This window comes from Leptosomus discolor, chromosome 9 (genome assembly GCF_034619465.1).
Source record: "Leptosomus discolor isolate bLepDis1 chromosome 9, bLepDis1.hap2, whole genome shotgun sequence".
Classification (NCBI taxonomy): domain Eukaryota; kingdom Metazoa; phylum Chordata; class Aves; order Leptosomiformes; family Leptosomidae; genus Leptosomus; species Leptosomus discolor.
Window position 1 is genome coordinate 28,842,883 of NC_141399.1, and position 12,316 is coordinate 28,855,198.

At 37.7% G+C, this 12,316-nt stretch overlaps 1 protein-coding gene across 3 annotated transcripts in view; it reads right to left on the reverse strand.

Moving 5' to 3' along the window:
• The window catches only part of KLHL13 (kelch like family member 13), a 36,345-nt gene extending 24,542 nt beyond the window's left edge, over positions 1-11,803 (reverse strand). For 2 of the 3 annotated variants that reach the window (XM_086470002.1, XM_009949074.2), the window contains exon 1: positions 11,724-11,803. In XM_086470002.1, coding sequence (XP_086326128.1) covers positions 11,724-11,803 — 80 coding nt within the window. Of the gene's footprint in view, positions 1-11,121; positions 11,220-11,723 lie in introns of those variants that run through there. The other variant, XM_009949073.2, reaches the window with a different exon arrangement.
• Positions 11,804-12,316: the final 513 nt, after the last annotated feature.

Consider the following 12,316-nt stretch of genomic DNA (forward strand, 5'->3'; position numbering starts at 1 on the left):
AAAAAAACCAAAAAACAAAAAACGAACAACACCAGTTGGGAGGAGGTGACTAAAACTACAATAACATATAGTGATAATTCACAACAAGTCGCTCTAAATGTAGATATTAACACCACTTTCAATGCATACACTTGGTCTGGAGGGGGTTGAACATTATAGTGTTAAGAATAAGGGAATGTTGGCATTTAATGTGAAACGAGTATTAACACTGCAATAGCATGGCAGAGAAGCTGCCTGACTCTTTCTGTAACCTCTGGGAAGCAGTGGTTCAGAGTTCAGAGAAAGGCACTGGAGGTTAATTAGTTGCTATCAGAGAGTAAGCTGTCAGTCAGAATTTTCTTTCTAACCTTATGTTGATTCTTTAAGGTACAGCATAGTTTTTTCCTAGCTACTGTAACCAAAAGTGCTTTTCTCATGATTCCAAGTTAATCCTCCAAGTACTTCCAACTGGTATTTTTGCAGCAATGAAATATGAAGTGTGCATTATATGGATACTAATTATATATCTTAACTGCCTAACTTACTGTCAATTTTGAAGGAAGATATACTTATTTTTTTAACGGTAAAAAACAAAGTTAAGTTTTCTTGTTGTAGATGACTGCCTACTAGATTCGCTTTCATTTATTTTCTCTCTAAAGATATTATTTTTAATCTTGTTCACCTACTAAAAGGTACCTGAACACCCTCTTTGACAATCTATTCAATCAGGAATTACTTTAGAAATAGATAGAAACCGTAAACCAAGTGTTGAGCTATGTAGAAAACACCCACAACAATAGCTTGGAAACTCTTGAACTAATGTGAATAAGCTACACTGACTTTTGGGTTTGCGTTTGTGGGTATTTGGGTGTTGTTTTTTTCTCATAGCACAGGCAAAGGAGAACCATAGCTAAACACCACCCTAGTTGAAAAAATAAAGTTCAAATGGAACAATTCAGTAGTACTATTTAGTATTTCGGTGATCTGAAAGATACAGATTCAGTGGCTCTTAAGGTATACAATTCCCTGAATCTTGCCACAACACAGAGCAAAATAAGCGGGGTAACAACAAGAACATTTGACTTCTGTTAATGAAAAAGCAACTGGAAGGTGGAAGCCATCTCAATGAGTCTTCATGAGTTTCTAGGTTTAACTGCTAGCACCTGCACATAGAGAAGTGTCATGAGTAAACACGTACACTAGCACAAACATTAGGGAGCTTAGTATTTCAGAAGAATACTAAATAGGCGGTTTGAAAACGCACAGACTGGCCTAAGTATTTACAGGACTTCTGTCCATTACTGCTCCCAATTCTGTATGCAATCTCTCTAGATTAAATGCAGTGAATTAAGAAACTGTGAACTGACTTCAGAACAGAAACAGAAATACTTATAGAACAGAAGAGCCACTAACCCTGTGACCAGGAGCATGACACGAGACCCTGTAGTCAGACCCAGAACTTGAACCTTATTCACTTGATCCTTAGTGGAAGGCTTGTTGACAAACATAGGTGACCGCACCTCTACCATAACTGTAGTTTGTACCTTCCTTCAAAATATGCTTTAAGTACTGGAACTTTCCAGCAAATACTCATGAATATTTTTGAACTGGCTGGAGTTACAAGATGATTCACAGAAGCAAATTGCTGTCTAAAGCACATAGCAAATATTAAACTGTTAAAACGGTTTAGAGGCATCCAGGTGACCCATGATAAGCAGGGATCTGTGGAAACTACGACAAGTTTTAATCTCAATGAGAATATTCAAATTATGGAGTTGCCATTCTGTACAGAGTTCAGTGGCAGAAATGAAATAAAACAATATTCTGTTACGATGTTTTCTGCAGAAGTAGTTGAACGCGTTCTGATGCAACAGAAACAAGGCAACCATTATTGGGGATTGTTCATTTACATCAGTGAACCACTGATCTGTTTAAAATTGTCAGAGCATAGGGCACAGTCTTCAAATAACAAAGTAAGGAGATCAGCCTACAGCTACAGATATTTTAGAGTGCATGTTCTCCAATTTATTTAAAACCCACAGTCTTTACGTAACTCCGTAAAAGCTTGCCAAAGCCATATTGGCCAGACAGTGAATTCTTAATTTGGTGAAGCTCAATAGCTTTTTTGTTTTTAAAAGGATTATAACCTCATTTTCTCTGTCAAATTACTACTCAACAAACCATGACTGCAAGCATTCTGGTCACTGGTAAATGGCATCTTCAGCTATCACTCCTGGCATGTGCCAGTACTCTGGTATTTGTCCCCAAATGAAGAACCAGGTTTCAATTTAATACTAAGATATTCTTATTCCAAGACAAATCTTTACTATTTTATGATCTATCAAAAAGCTCTGGTATATTACAGGGCTACTCTATACATGCAGCTACACATGTATTTTGCTAATGAACCTATTAATGAAGAGGCCAGTGAAATACAATGAAACTTTCATTTGCTATTAGATACAGAGTAATTCTTTACTTTGTATGCATAATCTGCCTAAAAGTATATTAGTATGCTTAGTCTGCCAAAAAATAATGTAAGTATTGACTACCTTACTGTCTTCCCATTATGAACAGATGTTCCAGCTTTGCAAGTAATGAATTTAGGAATTCTCCAACAAATTACATGGCCACCTAGGAGCTCAATAAGCATAACTGATATGGCAGCATTGTATAAAAGAAAAATCTCATAATGCTTCTATTTAGAAATTCAAATATTAATACAAAGTAGATGAACAAATTACACAATCACGGTATTTCACATTTCTTCTATTCTGTATCTTCCACCCACACGATTGCAGGAAATCCTTTATTCTGATAAAGAAGTTACTTTCACACTTGTCCTCCCCTAAAATAACACCTCATCTTTTAACAGCATTTTCTAACCTCGTTCTTTGTGGCATCAGTAACTCAGTAAAACTAGCCAGATTTATAATTTGTTAATAGTTTATTACAAAAATACAGCAAAAGTTTATAGAAATGCAAGTTTGTATTTTAAAACAGATACATGACTCCAGCTAGAAGAGAAAAAGACAAAAGGTAATTTTCGTTCCAATATGTTGACAGAGCAAGTTAACTCCTTAACAGCCCAACCAACATGCTCAGCAAACTTCAGTACTTGCTTTGGGGGCACACAGGTACTGACAGACCCTGCTGCTAAAGATCTAAAGTAGGATGAACACAAGAACAGCACTTGAAGGCAGGACCTAAATCACTTCGTGTGTATCACCCTTGTGATACAAGCAAAGCATTAGGAATAGGAATCATGCCTCTTTTCCTTTTTTTATTATGACCACTGTTCCCATGCTATGGGCTTCAGATGTCACTGGTTTTACTGAACAGTTTAAAGGCTGCATTTTTAATAGATGAACTAAAGGCTGATAATGTAACTAGAAACATTTTGCATTTATCAGGTTACTACATTTCTTTAAAAAGCCGTTTTAGTGCTGTTCACTTTAAAAGGGCCACCACAACCAGAAGTTTGCAAACCTTTACCTCAAGTGAATTAACATCGCGCTTTAACTACTCTGAGTGGCATTTTCAGAAGTAGCTAGAGCAGCTTGTGCAGAACACTGTTCACCTTGGGCAATGCGCTGATGTTTGTATTTGAGTATCTCACTTCTCAGACCTGACCATGTTTATAGATTAGAAGGACAGCAGTAACAACAAAATATTTAAACATTTGTTTAGTAACCTGATACTGAGCTCTTCCAAATCTCCATAAAGCTTACCATTTCTGAAATTAACACACAAATAGATGTTCCTATACCCATTTTCCACCTTTCCTCTAAACTAAGGGTGTTCTGTAGATGGGTAACAGAAAACCAGGCTCTATATAGCAGAGCAAATCAGTGCGAAGTAGCATTTCACTTTCACAAGGCTCTGGCCAAGGGCAGCAGGAAAGGAGGATATAGGCCTTCCAAACCCCCCAAAATCAGAGAAGGATAAAGACCATTTCTGGACACATGCAGATGGGCAGCAAGCCGAGGCAGATAGCCCACCAACTTTAACTGCTGTTCAGACACAGTTATAGCGTGAGGTGCTCATTGCAATGGCCAGCTTAAGGTGTCTAAAGGGGAAATTAAATACTGAAGCAATGTAGCCTGAGTAGCTCCGCAAGCACAATCACCAAAGGTTGCAGGGCCACAAGGGGAACAACATACACAAACCGGCTCGAAGGACAGGGACACTGAACCTTGTTCAACCAGAGTCAGGCTCGAGGTAACCTACTTAAGCAATTCCAGAAGCAAAGTTTTTAAGACTAGTGCATAAATGTCAAGCCTTTAACCTTTTTTTGAAAAAAAATACAATCAAGCCTCTTTGGACTTCAACGCACAATCACCATCTTGACAAAAAGTTTCTGCCCAAGCATGCAAGCCCATGATGTCAACAGAAATGATGAAGGCTACTAGAAACACTCAGATGGTTGAAGACACGATCACTATTCCAAACACCAATGGATCTGGGTGGAAAGGACAACACAGAAATGAGGATATTACTAATATCATTTGAACTTTTTTGTATCACTTCCTAGTAAGGCCACACTGTGACCAAAGCCAGCACAAAATTAGGTCCCACAAAGCCAGCAAAAGAGGAGATAACTGAGAAACATCATCAACTATTTTGGTATGATTTCCTAAGGATATGCACACAGAAAATATTTTCCTCAAAATTCCATCTTAAACAACTAAACTATCAGAGGTCTCAAGCTGTTTGCAGCATAATTACAGCCTGCTGGTTAATTCAAATTTGTTTTCCACAGAAACAAAGCAATATTTGGCTCAGCCATTGCTATAAAGCTTTTGTTCCTAACAGTATTTAGTCTCTCTGGGAGCCTTAGTATCACATCCACATTTATCTATTTGACAAAAGGTTTACATTCATTGAGCCATTTGTAGCTTAAATTTGCAGACTCAGATTGTTTAATGATGCTAAATTAGAAACAGTTCTCTAATGACTTTTTGCCATAGCTGGTGTTAATCTATTGATTCCTACTATTAAAAACAGAAAAAGCAAAGCAAATGCACATGGCTTCGTAGGTTTTCTACAAAAGCAGAACCTACCTCATCGAACATCAAGGAAATAAAGTAAATACAACAGTCAGATTTCACAGTTTAGGCTGAACTGACACTGCACATCCTTTCTCTGCCCTCTATATTTCGTCTTAAGTAATCAAACCGCAAGTCATAATTTTAGCTAGGCAGCTTAATACTTCCTGTGCATTACAAAACACTTAAGAAAAACATTTTGCATTCTACCTCATGTGTCTTAAAGGTAGTTTTCATACACATAGAAATTGTTAAGTTTGCAGAATGGTCCCTTAGAGACAAAGACCCATATATGTCTAAGGTGGCACCTGCATATGCAAGATTTGGTCACAGAATATACTTCCCACTGTATTCCTGTTACAGATTTAGGAACACCTCCTTTCCAGAGAGTTAGCTTCCTCCCCCCCCCCCCCATACGGTACAGAGTAATTTTGATAGCTTAAAAGCCAGCAAAAAAAAAGCAAACAGGATTCTGACATTAGGGTTAATCAGCCCCTGCTCTTTCTGCTTCCTAGGTCTGCTCTACCATTCCGCACACTTTGTCACTTCTCACAGTTGTTTTAGCATTCCTTTATTACAGTCTCCTGGGGAGAACGTAGAGGGACATTAATTACTTTAAATCATAGAACAGTTTTTCCCTACATGATAAAGTGTTTGAATACAAGCATGTAAGATAACAGGTTTGGTGACCTGTCCATCCCATGAAAAACACACTGTTGCAATATCTAAGTTGCAAAAATATCTCAGTCACTGACGGACAAAACATTACAGCAATAATACAGATGTGCACTTCCACTTCAGTGCTGTAGCTACGCATTGCTACACTACCAGTTCCACTACTACCATTTTAAACAAGTGACTATTATTTTAAAACTCCAATATTCACCAAGTATTTTATGAAAATCCAAGGCATCCCCATCCAAACTTCAACAGGAAATACTGCATAACACTTAAAAAGCCAGTGAGTAGAAAGTAATCAGACAACAAGATTTTTCAACAATAACAAGGAAATAATGTCAAAAATTACAAACTGACAGAACTGACATTCTGGCAAAAGAGGCTGAGCAACATAAGAATTCAATAAAGATGCTTTAGCATGTCACAACATAATGTCAATATTGCAGCATCATGCTATACAAGGAGGAGAATGTGATTTTGAGGACCTGTAAGCCACAGCATCACATACAAAGGTCTGCCCAGAAAAACCACTAGCACTGGGAAGCTTCATGACAGCCAGGTTTTGGTTTTTACTTTGGTTTTTGGTAGTTTATTACTGCAATGAAATGTCACATTTCAAACTTAGAACAATCTACTGAAATATGTATTATTTAAAAAGCAAAAGTAAAATCAACACGCACAAATGAGAACTCTATTATACAAAATTGCTGGGATTACAACCAGTCTAATTATGAAATACACATCCCTTCTATTCCCCACCCGCCCAATTCATCTGTTTGCATGTATTGTCAGATTAGTTAAATATTTGGGGTGACCTGCACATTGACTTTCAACACGCTGAAATTTGAAATACCCAGGAATTTATTGCTCAAAACAGAAATATTGCCAAAGATAGGCGAGTCTGTTTTGGAGTGAATGCCATATAGACTGTCAAACACTTCAGAGCCCAACAAAAGGGTTTATTTACTAAAAGTGACCAACGAAGACAGTAGAGACACCCAGGGTGGTCTCACAAAAGAGGACTATTACAGACAGTCTGATGAATTATGCATACACACCTTTTCCCATTTAAGCATATATCATTGTATAGCATAAATTCCAAGAGCTCACTGTAGAGCAAATCTGAGATTTGAAAGAAGACACAAAAGCATTAACCTATATATCCTAGATAAGCAGCTAAAACTAATGCTGATCACTCCAGAGTATTAAGAATTTATTCTACTTTTCTGCACAGTAACTGATTTCCATTACTGCAAAGCATTTCCCATCAGACAAATTTCACATGACTCAGGACAGACAGACCATGTTGCAAACCCTTTGACAGCAATGTATTTGGAATACCGCATTTGTTTATTTCTCCCAACTTTAGTCAGGTATTGATGAAGACACATACAAAGGATAGCTTCCATTTACAATATCAACACACTATTCCTGTAAATGTATAGAAGTCACCAAGTTTACAAATTATCCTACATTAAGAATTATATTTTTTTTTTAGATTTTTAAACATGGCCTGTTGGAGACTAAAAACACTTAACTGAACATTTAACTGTTCAGAAAACAGCTAACAATCATTCTTATATGACATAGGATTATTCTATAATAATCATAGTATTTCTGTATTATTGAATTCTTTGTAGATGTCCATCATAGTACTGTAATCTCCAGAGTTGCCACAAATATTTCTTCCATACATGTTAACAGAAGATGTGCACAACTTTGGAAGACAATACAAACGGCATTGCTAGCGTGAATAAGAAAGAATTCTCTTCGTTCTTAATGTATGAGATTACATGACCCATGAACAATAACTGGGATGCATATTCCTTTATGCCTCAAAGCTGTTATACACAACTAAATTCTGAACCGTTCCTCACCCTCTCTGAAGTGCTTCAATTCTTAACTTCTGCTTATGTTAGTCACTGCGTTTTCTTGGTTGGTTTTTTTGAGGGTTTTTTTGGGGTTTTTTGGGTTTGTTTTTTTTTTTTAAACACGTGGCCATCAATACACAGCTACGATGCCAAGGAATACCACTTTGTCCTCTCCTCTGATTCCCTTGCTGAAACTGCTCACCTGCCCACATAATATATTCAGTCACCTAGGTCTAATCCCACATAGTCACAACCGCAAATATGCATATGATGTCACTAGCGGAGCATAAACTTGTTGTAACAGCTTTCATACTCATTTTGACAAAAGGAATCTATATTCTAAAACCCAATGCCGTAAGTGTCACGAAAGAAAACATAAAGCTGCTTGACAAAGGCATATGCATGCACACATATTTGCACATTCCTAACTCATGTACTAAGCCAGGCTTCATTACACCTACATATACTGGTCACATGCCAGTGCTCCAATTCTAATATTAATTTTCCCTGTGCAATATCACTGGGTCTCTCCATCAACCTGGGGGAAAGCTCAAGCTACTCCGGGCCAGTTCCAACAGAAGCCATGGGATATCTGCATTCCCCTTCAGAGGGACCCTTCTCCCTCTGCGTAACATGAAGAGCTACCTCTCACAATCACGATATCCTGAAAATATCCCTAATAAATAACTGGTGGTAAACAATACCACCAGCCAAGAGGCAGCAATTCACTGCTGCTCCTTCCCATTGCCAGGAAAGCAGTACCAGACCCAGCAAAACCAGCAGACTTCCCAGTAACAGAACCATGTCCTCACCTACAAAGTCACCAGCTCAATTTCATTGGGTCCTTTATTTCACCTACTACCCAGTCACAAGTCTCCCACAGCACAGAACTCTCTGGGGTGAGCTCGTTGTATTCATTCCCCACCTCACGAACTACCGCAAACTTTTCAAGCGGAGACTGAAGCTAAACCACACCAGCTGCACAGCTTGCAAGACCATTAACCATTTTATGGTGGTACTTTGTGCGTAGAAGTCTGCTTCATCCAAGAAGCCTAATATGCTTGTAACCACCAGTCTCAGCATTTCAACACAAGGAAACTAAGGCAGAGTTCAGGTATCGGGTACACAGACCAACCAAAACACTAATAAAATCCATGTGTCCTGGCAATCAGTTTAAGCTCTAGATATGTTACATATAAATCATAAGCAAGATGAAGCTTTTAAAGTTAAGGTCAGCTTTACTAGAAAAAAAAAAAAAAAAAGAAAATTTGGAATTTCATTTTAAGTACCAAAAAAACCTCAAACCACCTTTAAGACCTATCTACATTACATTTCAAATTACAGTACAAACCTATTTCATAAGATTAAGATGTCAAGTATTAAAGGGATTAAAAGCTCAGTCATACCCTTGTATACTCTAGATCCAAAATAACAAGCATAGAAGTGTTCATCTGAATTCAAGAGTTTTATGGTCATTTCACAACAATTCATCTTCCGTTTCACACGCCACTTATTCCTGAATCTTTCACTCAATACATAAGCCTTTTGCCAGTGTGCAGAGTATCACTTATGAAAGAAAACTTAGAAATATGAATGAAGACATCAGATCATGTAAAACAATAGGAAGTTTACTGTAATCTCTGCAATGAAGATAATGAATTCCATCACCTATTTTACTGGTCAACCTAAATTACACAGTTGTTTTTATCAGTTGATATACACTGCCTAATCAAATAGGTGCCATTTCGTAGTGTTTCCCATTATTTATTATAAAGTATATGAATAATTTAACATTACATTTAAGAGTCCTGCTAATGTCAGGACTGTGTGCGCCAGGGAAGAAACATCTCCATAAACACTAGGATACATTGACTCATTGTAAAAAGATGATTAAGGCTGCTAATCACATATTTCTCATGCTCCAGATAAGCTCAGCATCATATAGTTAAACATGATCACTAAACCTGTTCACATACTTTTAACACTGAGATAATCAGCTACATCAATGATCCCCATCATAAAAGCCAGAGCATACACAGAGCTAGATTAGCAATTTAAAGGCAACACACAAAAGAAATGCTCAGTTTCAGCAGCAGATAGATCAGACCAGGCTATTTCTGATTTTTCTTGCATTTACTAAGTACTATAGTTAAAAAAAAAAAAAAGCATAACATACAACACTAAGGACACCATTTCTCTGAAACAGGTTCCAATGTCTGACGACTCTGCTTTTATCATGATACTTCCTTTGTATTTAGTCATATTTTTAAAAAACTCAGAATAAGTAGCAATTTCTTGGAAACAGTTTATCTTTTGGTAGCCTTAAGCATATTTGATGCATCCAGTGAGTGAAAAGGCTGAAGTACTTCCATGAAAATTAATCTCAAAATTTGAGCTTGCACAGCACAGGTTCTATACAGCCAGGTTAGCTCCTTAAACCCCAGCCTTTCTGACTGAGAACAATAGTGACCACGCATACAGCATTGTATTGTTTCAGCTCCACTGCCTATCAACGCAATTATCAGTGACCACCAAAAAGAGACACATTTAGAGGACCTGTAAATACCTATTTCTTACAGCATGTCCCTACAGTATCTGAAGTAAAAGTCTATCTGCAAGAATACAAGCTTAAATGTACTAATATTGTCAGTACTAGCCTGGAATACTATTGGAAAGTAATAGTCTTCATAGTAATTTCCAGATAGGGAAGTCATCTGCACTGCTACTTGTGCATTTTAAAACAACTCTCCATCATTTTGAAAGGGCTCCTTCCTTAAATAAAGGCAGAAGCAATTCAGTACCCTATACTTAGTTTTATCCCACAGAAGGAAAAAAAGCCACCTGTATATGCTAACACAGAACTCACAGCAACAAAAGGTGAACAAAAGCTCCATCAAGATTTAGCAAGACAAAGGCATATTGTTTCCATGTGTATTAAAATACTCTTATGTGAAGCTACTTTACATGGACAAACTGCATAACTACGGAAGTATTCAGATATGAATGATTTATATTTATGTTTTAAGCTTTTACTGTAACTTTGTAAAAACCATTCAATTTGTATTAAGGCTAAGACTTTCAAGAATAAATCAAGTCCAAAGCAGGATGATTTCTTTTATACGAGAACTTACACGAACAAAAGTGCAGTACAATACAGCAGGTGATTTCATGTTTAATTTCCAAATGTAAGAGGAGGAGGAAATGTTAGCATATACACTACAAAGAAAGCCTGCGTCAAAGCTTAACTTATCAGTTCAAGATCAGCTCTACAAATTAACATCAGCACAAACTTTTCAAATTAACACAGACAATATTACTACGAATATGGCTTAATCCGCACAATTTCTCTACGTTTCAACAAAGAGGGAAAGACTCGACATAACAATTCATCATGAAACATCCAGGATAAAATCTGGGGGGGGTCTACATAGAAAACAACGTAAAATTCTGAGTGCCAATGTCATTTAATATTTAACAAGGTATTTTGCCACAGGGTAGTCTCACAAAAGCAATCCCACCTTATTATCCTCATTTCTCTCACTTACATGTATGCTGGAGAAAGTGGCGATGACCTGGATGTTTTAAGCACAGGAACTGGGAATTTCCAGATAGCAGGAGAGCTCGTTTTCCATTTCAATGGCATGTTGTCACCACGGTACTACAATAACAGTAAACAGCGTTTCCATAACAGACTACCAACTAGGACTTCCATTCCACACACTACTGACACAGCAGTGGCTGCTGCTAAGAACAAGGAAATGATTCTGCCAATGCCCTTAAACCGATGCTTCCAATCTGTAAAACAGGGCTGCAAGGCATCTCCTTTTAAATCCTGCTGTCCCCTAAAGCAATATGATGATTCTATCCTTCTAACTCAACAATAGTGCCACCTCGTTAGGGAAGCGCTGACTGCAGTATATGTTTAAAAAAAAAAAAAAAAGAAAGACTGCACTGTGCACACCAGCACAATGCAGCTTCATTTAATAAAAGCAGCTAATTTTTAAAGCACTGTTTCTGATGCTATTGTTCTACCTTAACAGGGACACTGCAGCACTGTACTATATTCTCTTCCTATTAACCTCATTTCTGACCAATGGAAGCAGAAAAAAAAAAAAAAAGAGTTTCATATCAAAATGAAACAACATACCTACTCAGAATACACTTGTCATCCTCTGAACATTCTTCTTTTGAGCTGCAACAGTACAAATGGGATATAAATCTCAGCATAGCCTTAGGCCACGGCTAATAGAGATCAGTGACTAAATTCAGCAGCCTGTTTTCCTCCTGTGCAAGCTCTGACCAAACAATACAAGAGTGCCATTATGGAAAAAGCCCACTGCAAAAAAAATCAGTCCTTCTAATCCATAGCTAGGAAGACAAAATAAAGCACAAATCGCTGTAGGTTTCTGCATGCTCTTCTAATAGCTTCTGGTTCAGGATGCTCTCATTTTCCTATTCTCATTTCCAAGGAGGATGAGCAAAATCTCATGCATTTTACAACATGCTATGGGAACACAAATACCACTCTGTCTTCTGCAGTAGAGAAGCAGAGTGTAGCACGCTGTTAATAGCAGTCTTTGTAGGGACGCTATCAACAATCTAACTCTCAACCCACCCACCCCCCACCCCCAGCAGCTCACAAATTGCCTGAAGAACTGATGAAGCAGACTGTCACGCAGGTGTCCATCAGGGACCACTCTGCAACTCTGTGCTCTGCTTGGTGACCTCCCGAGGCTGATG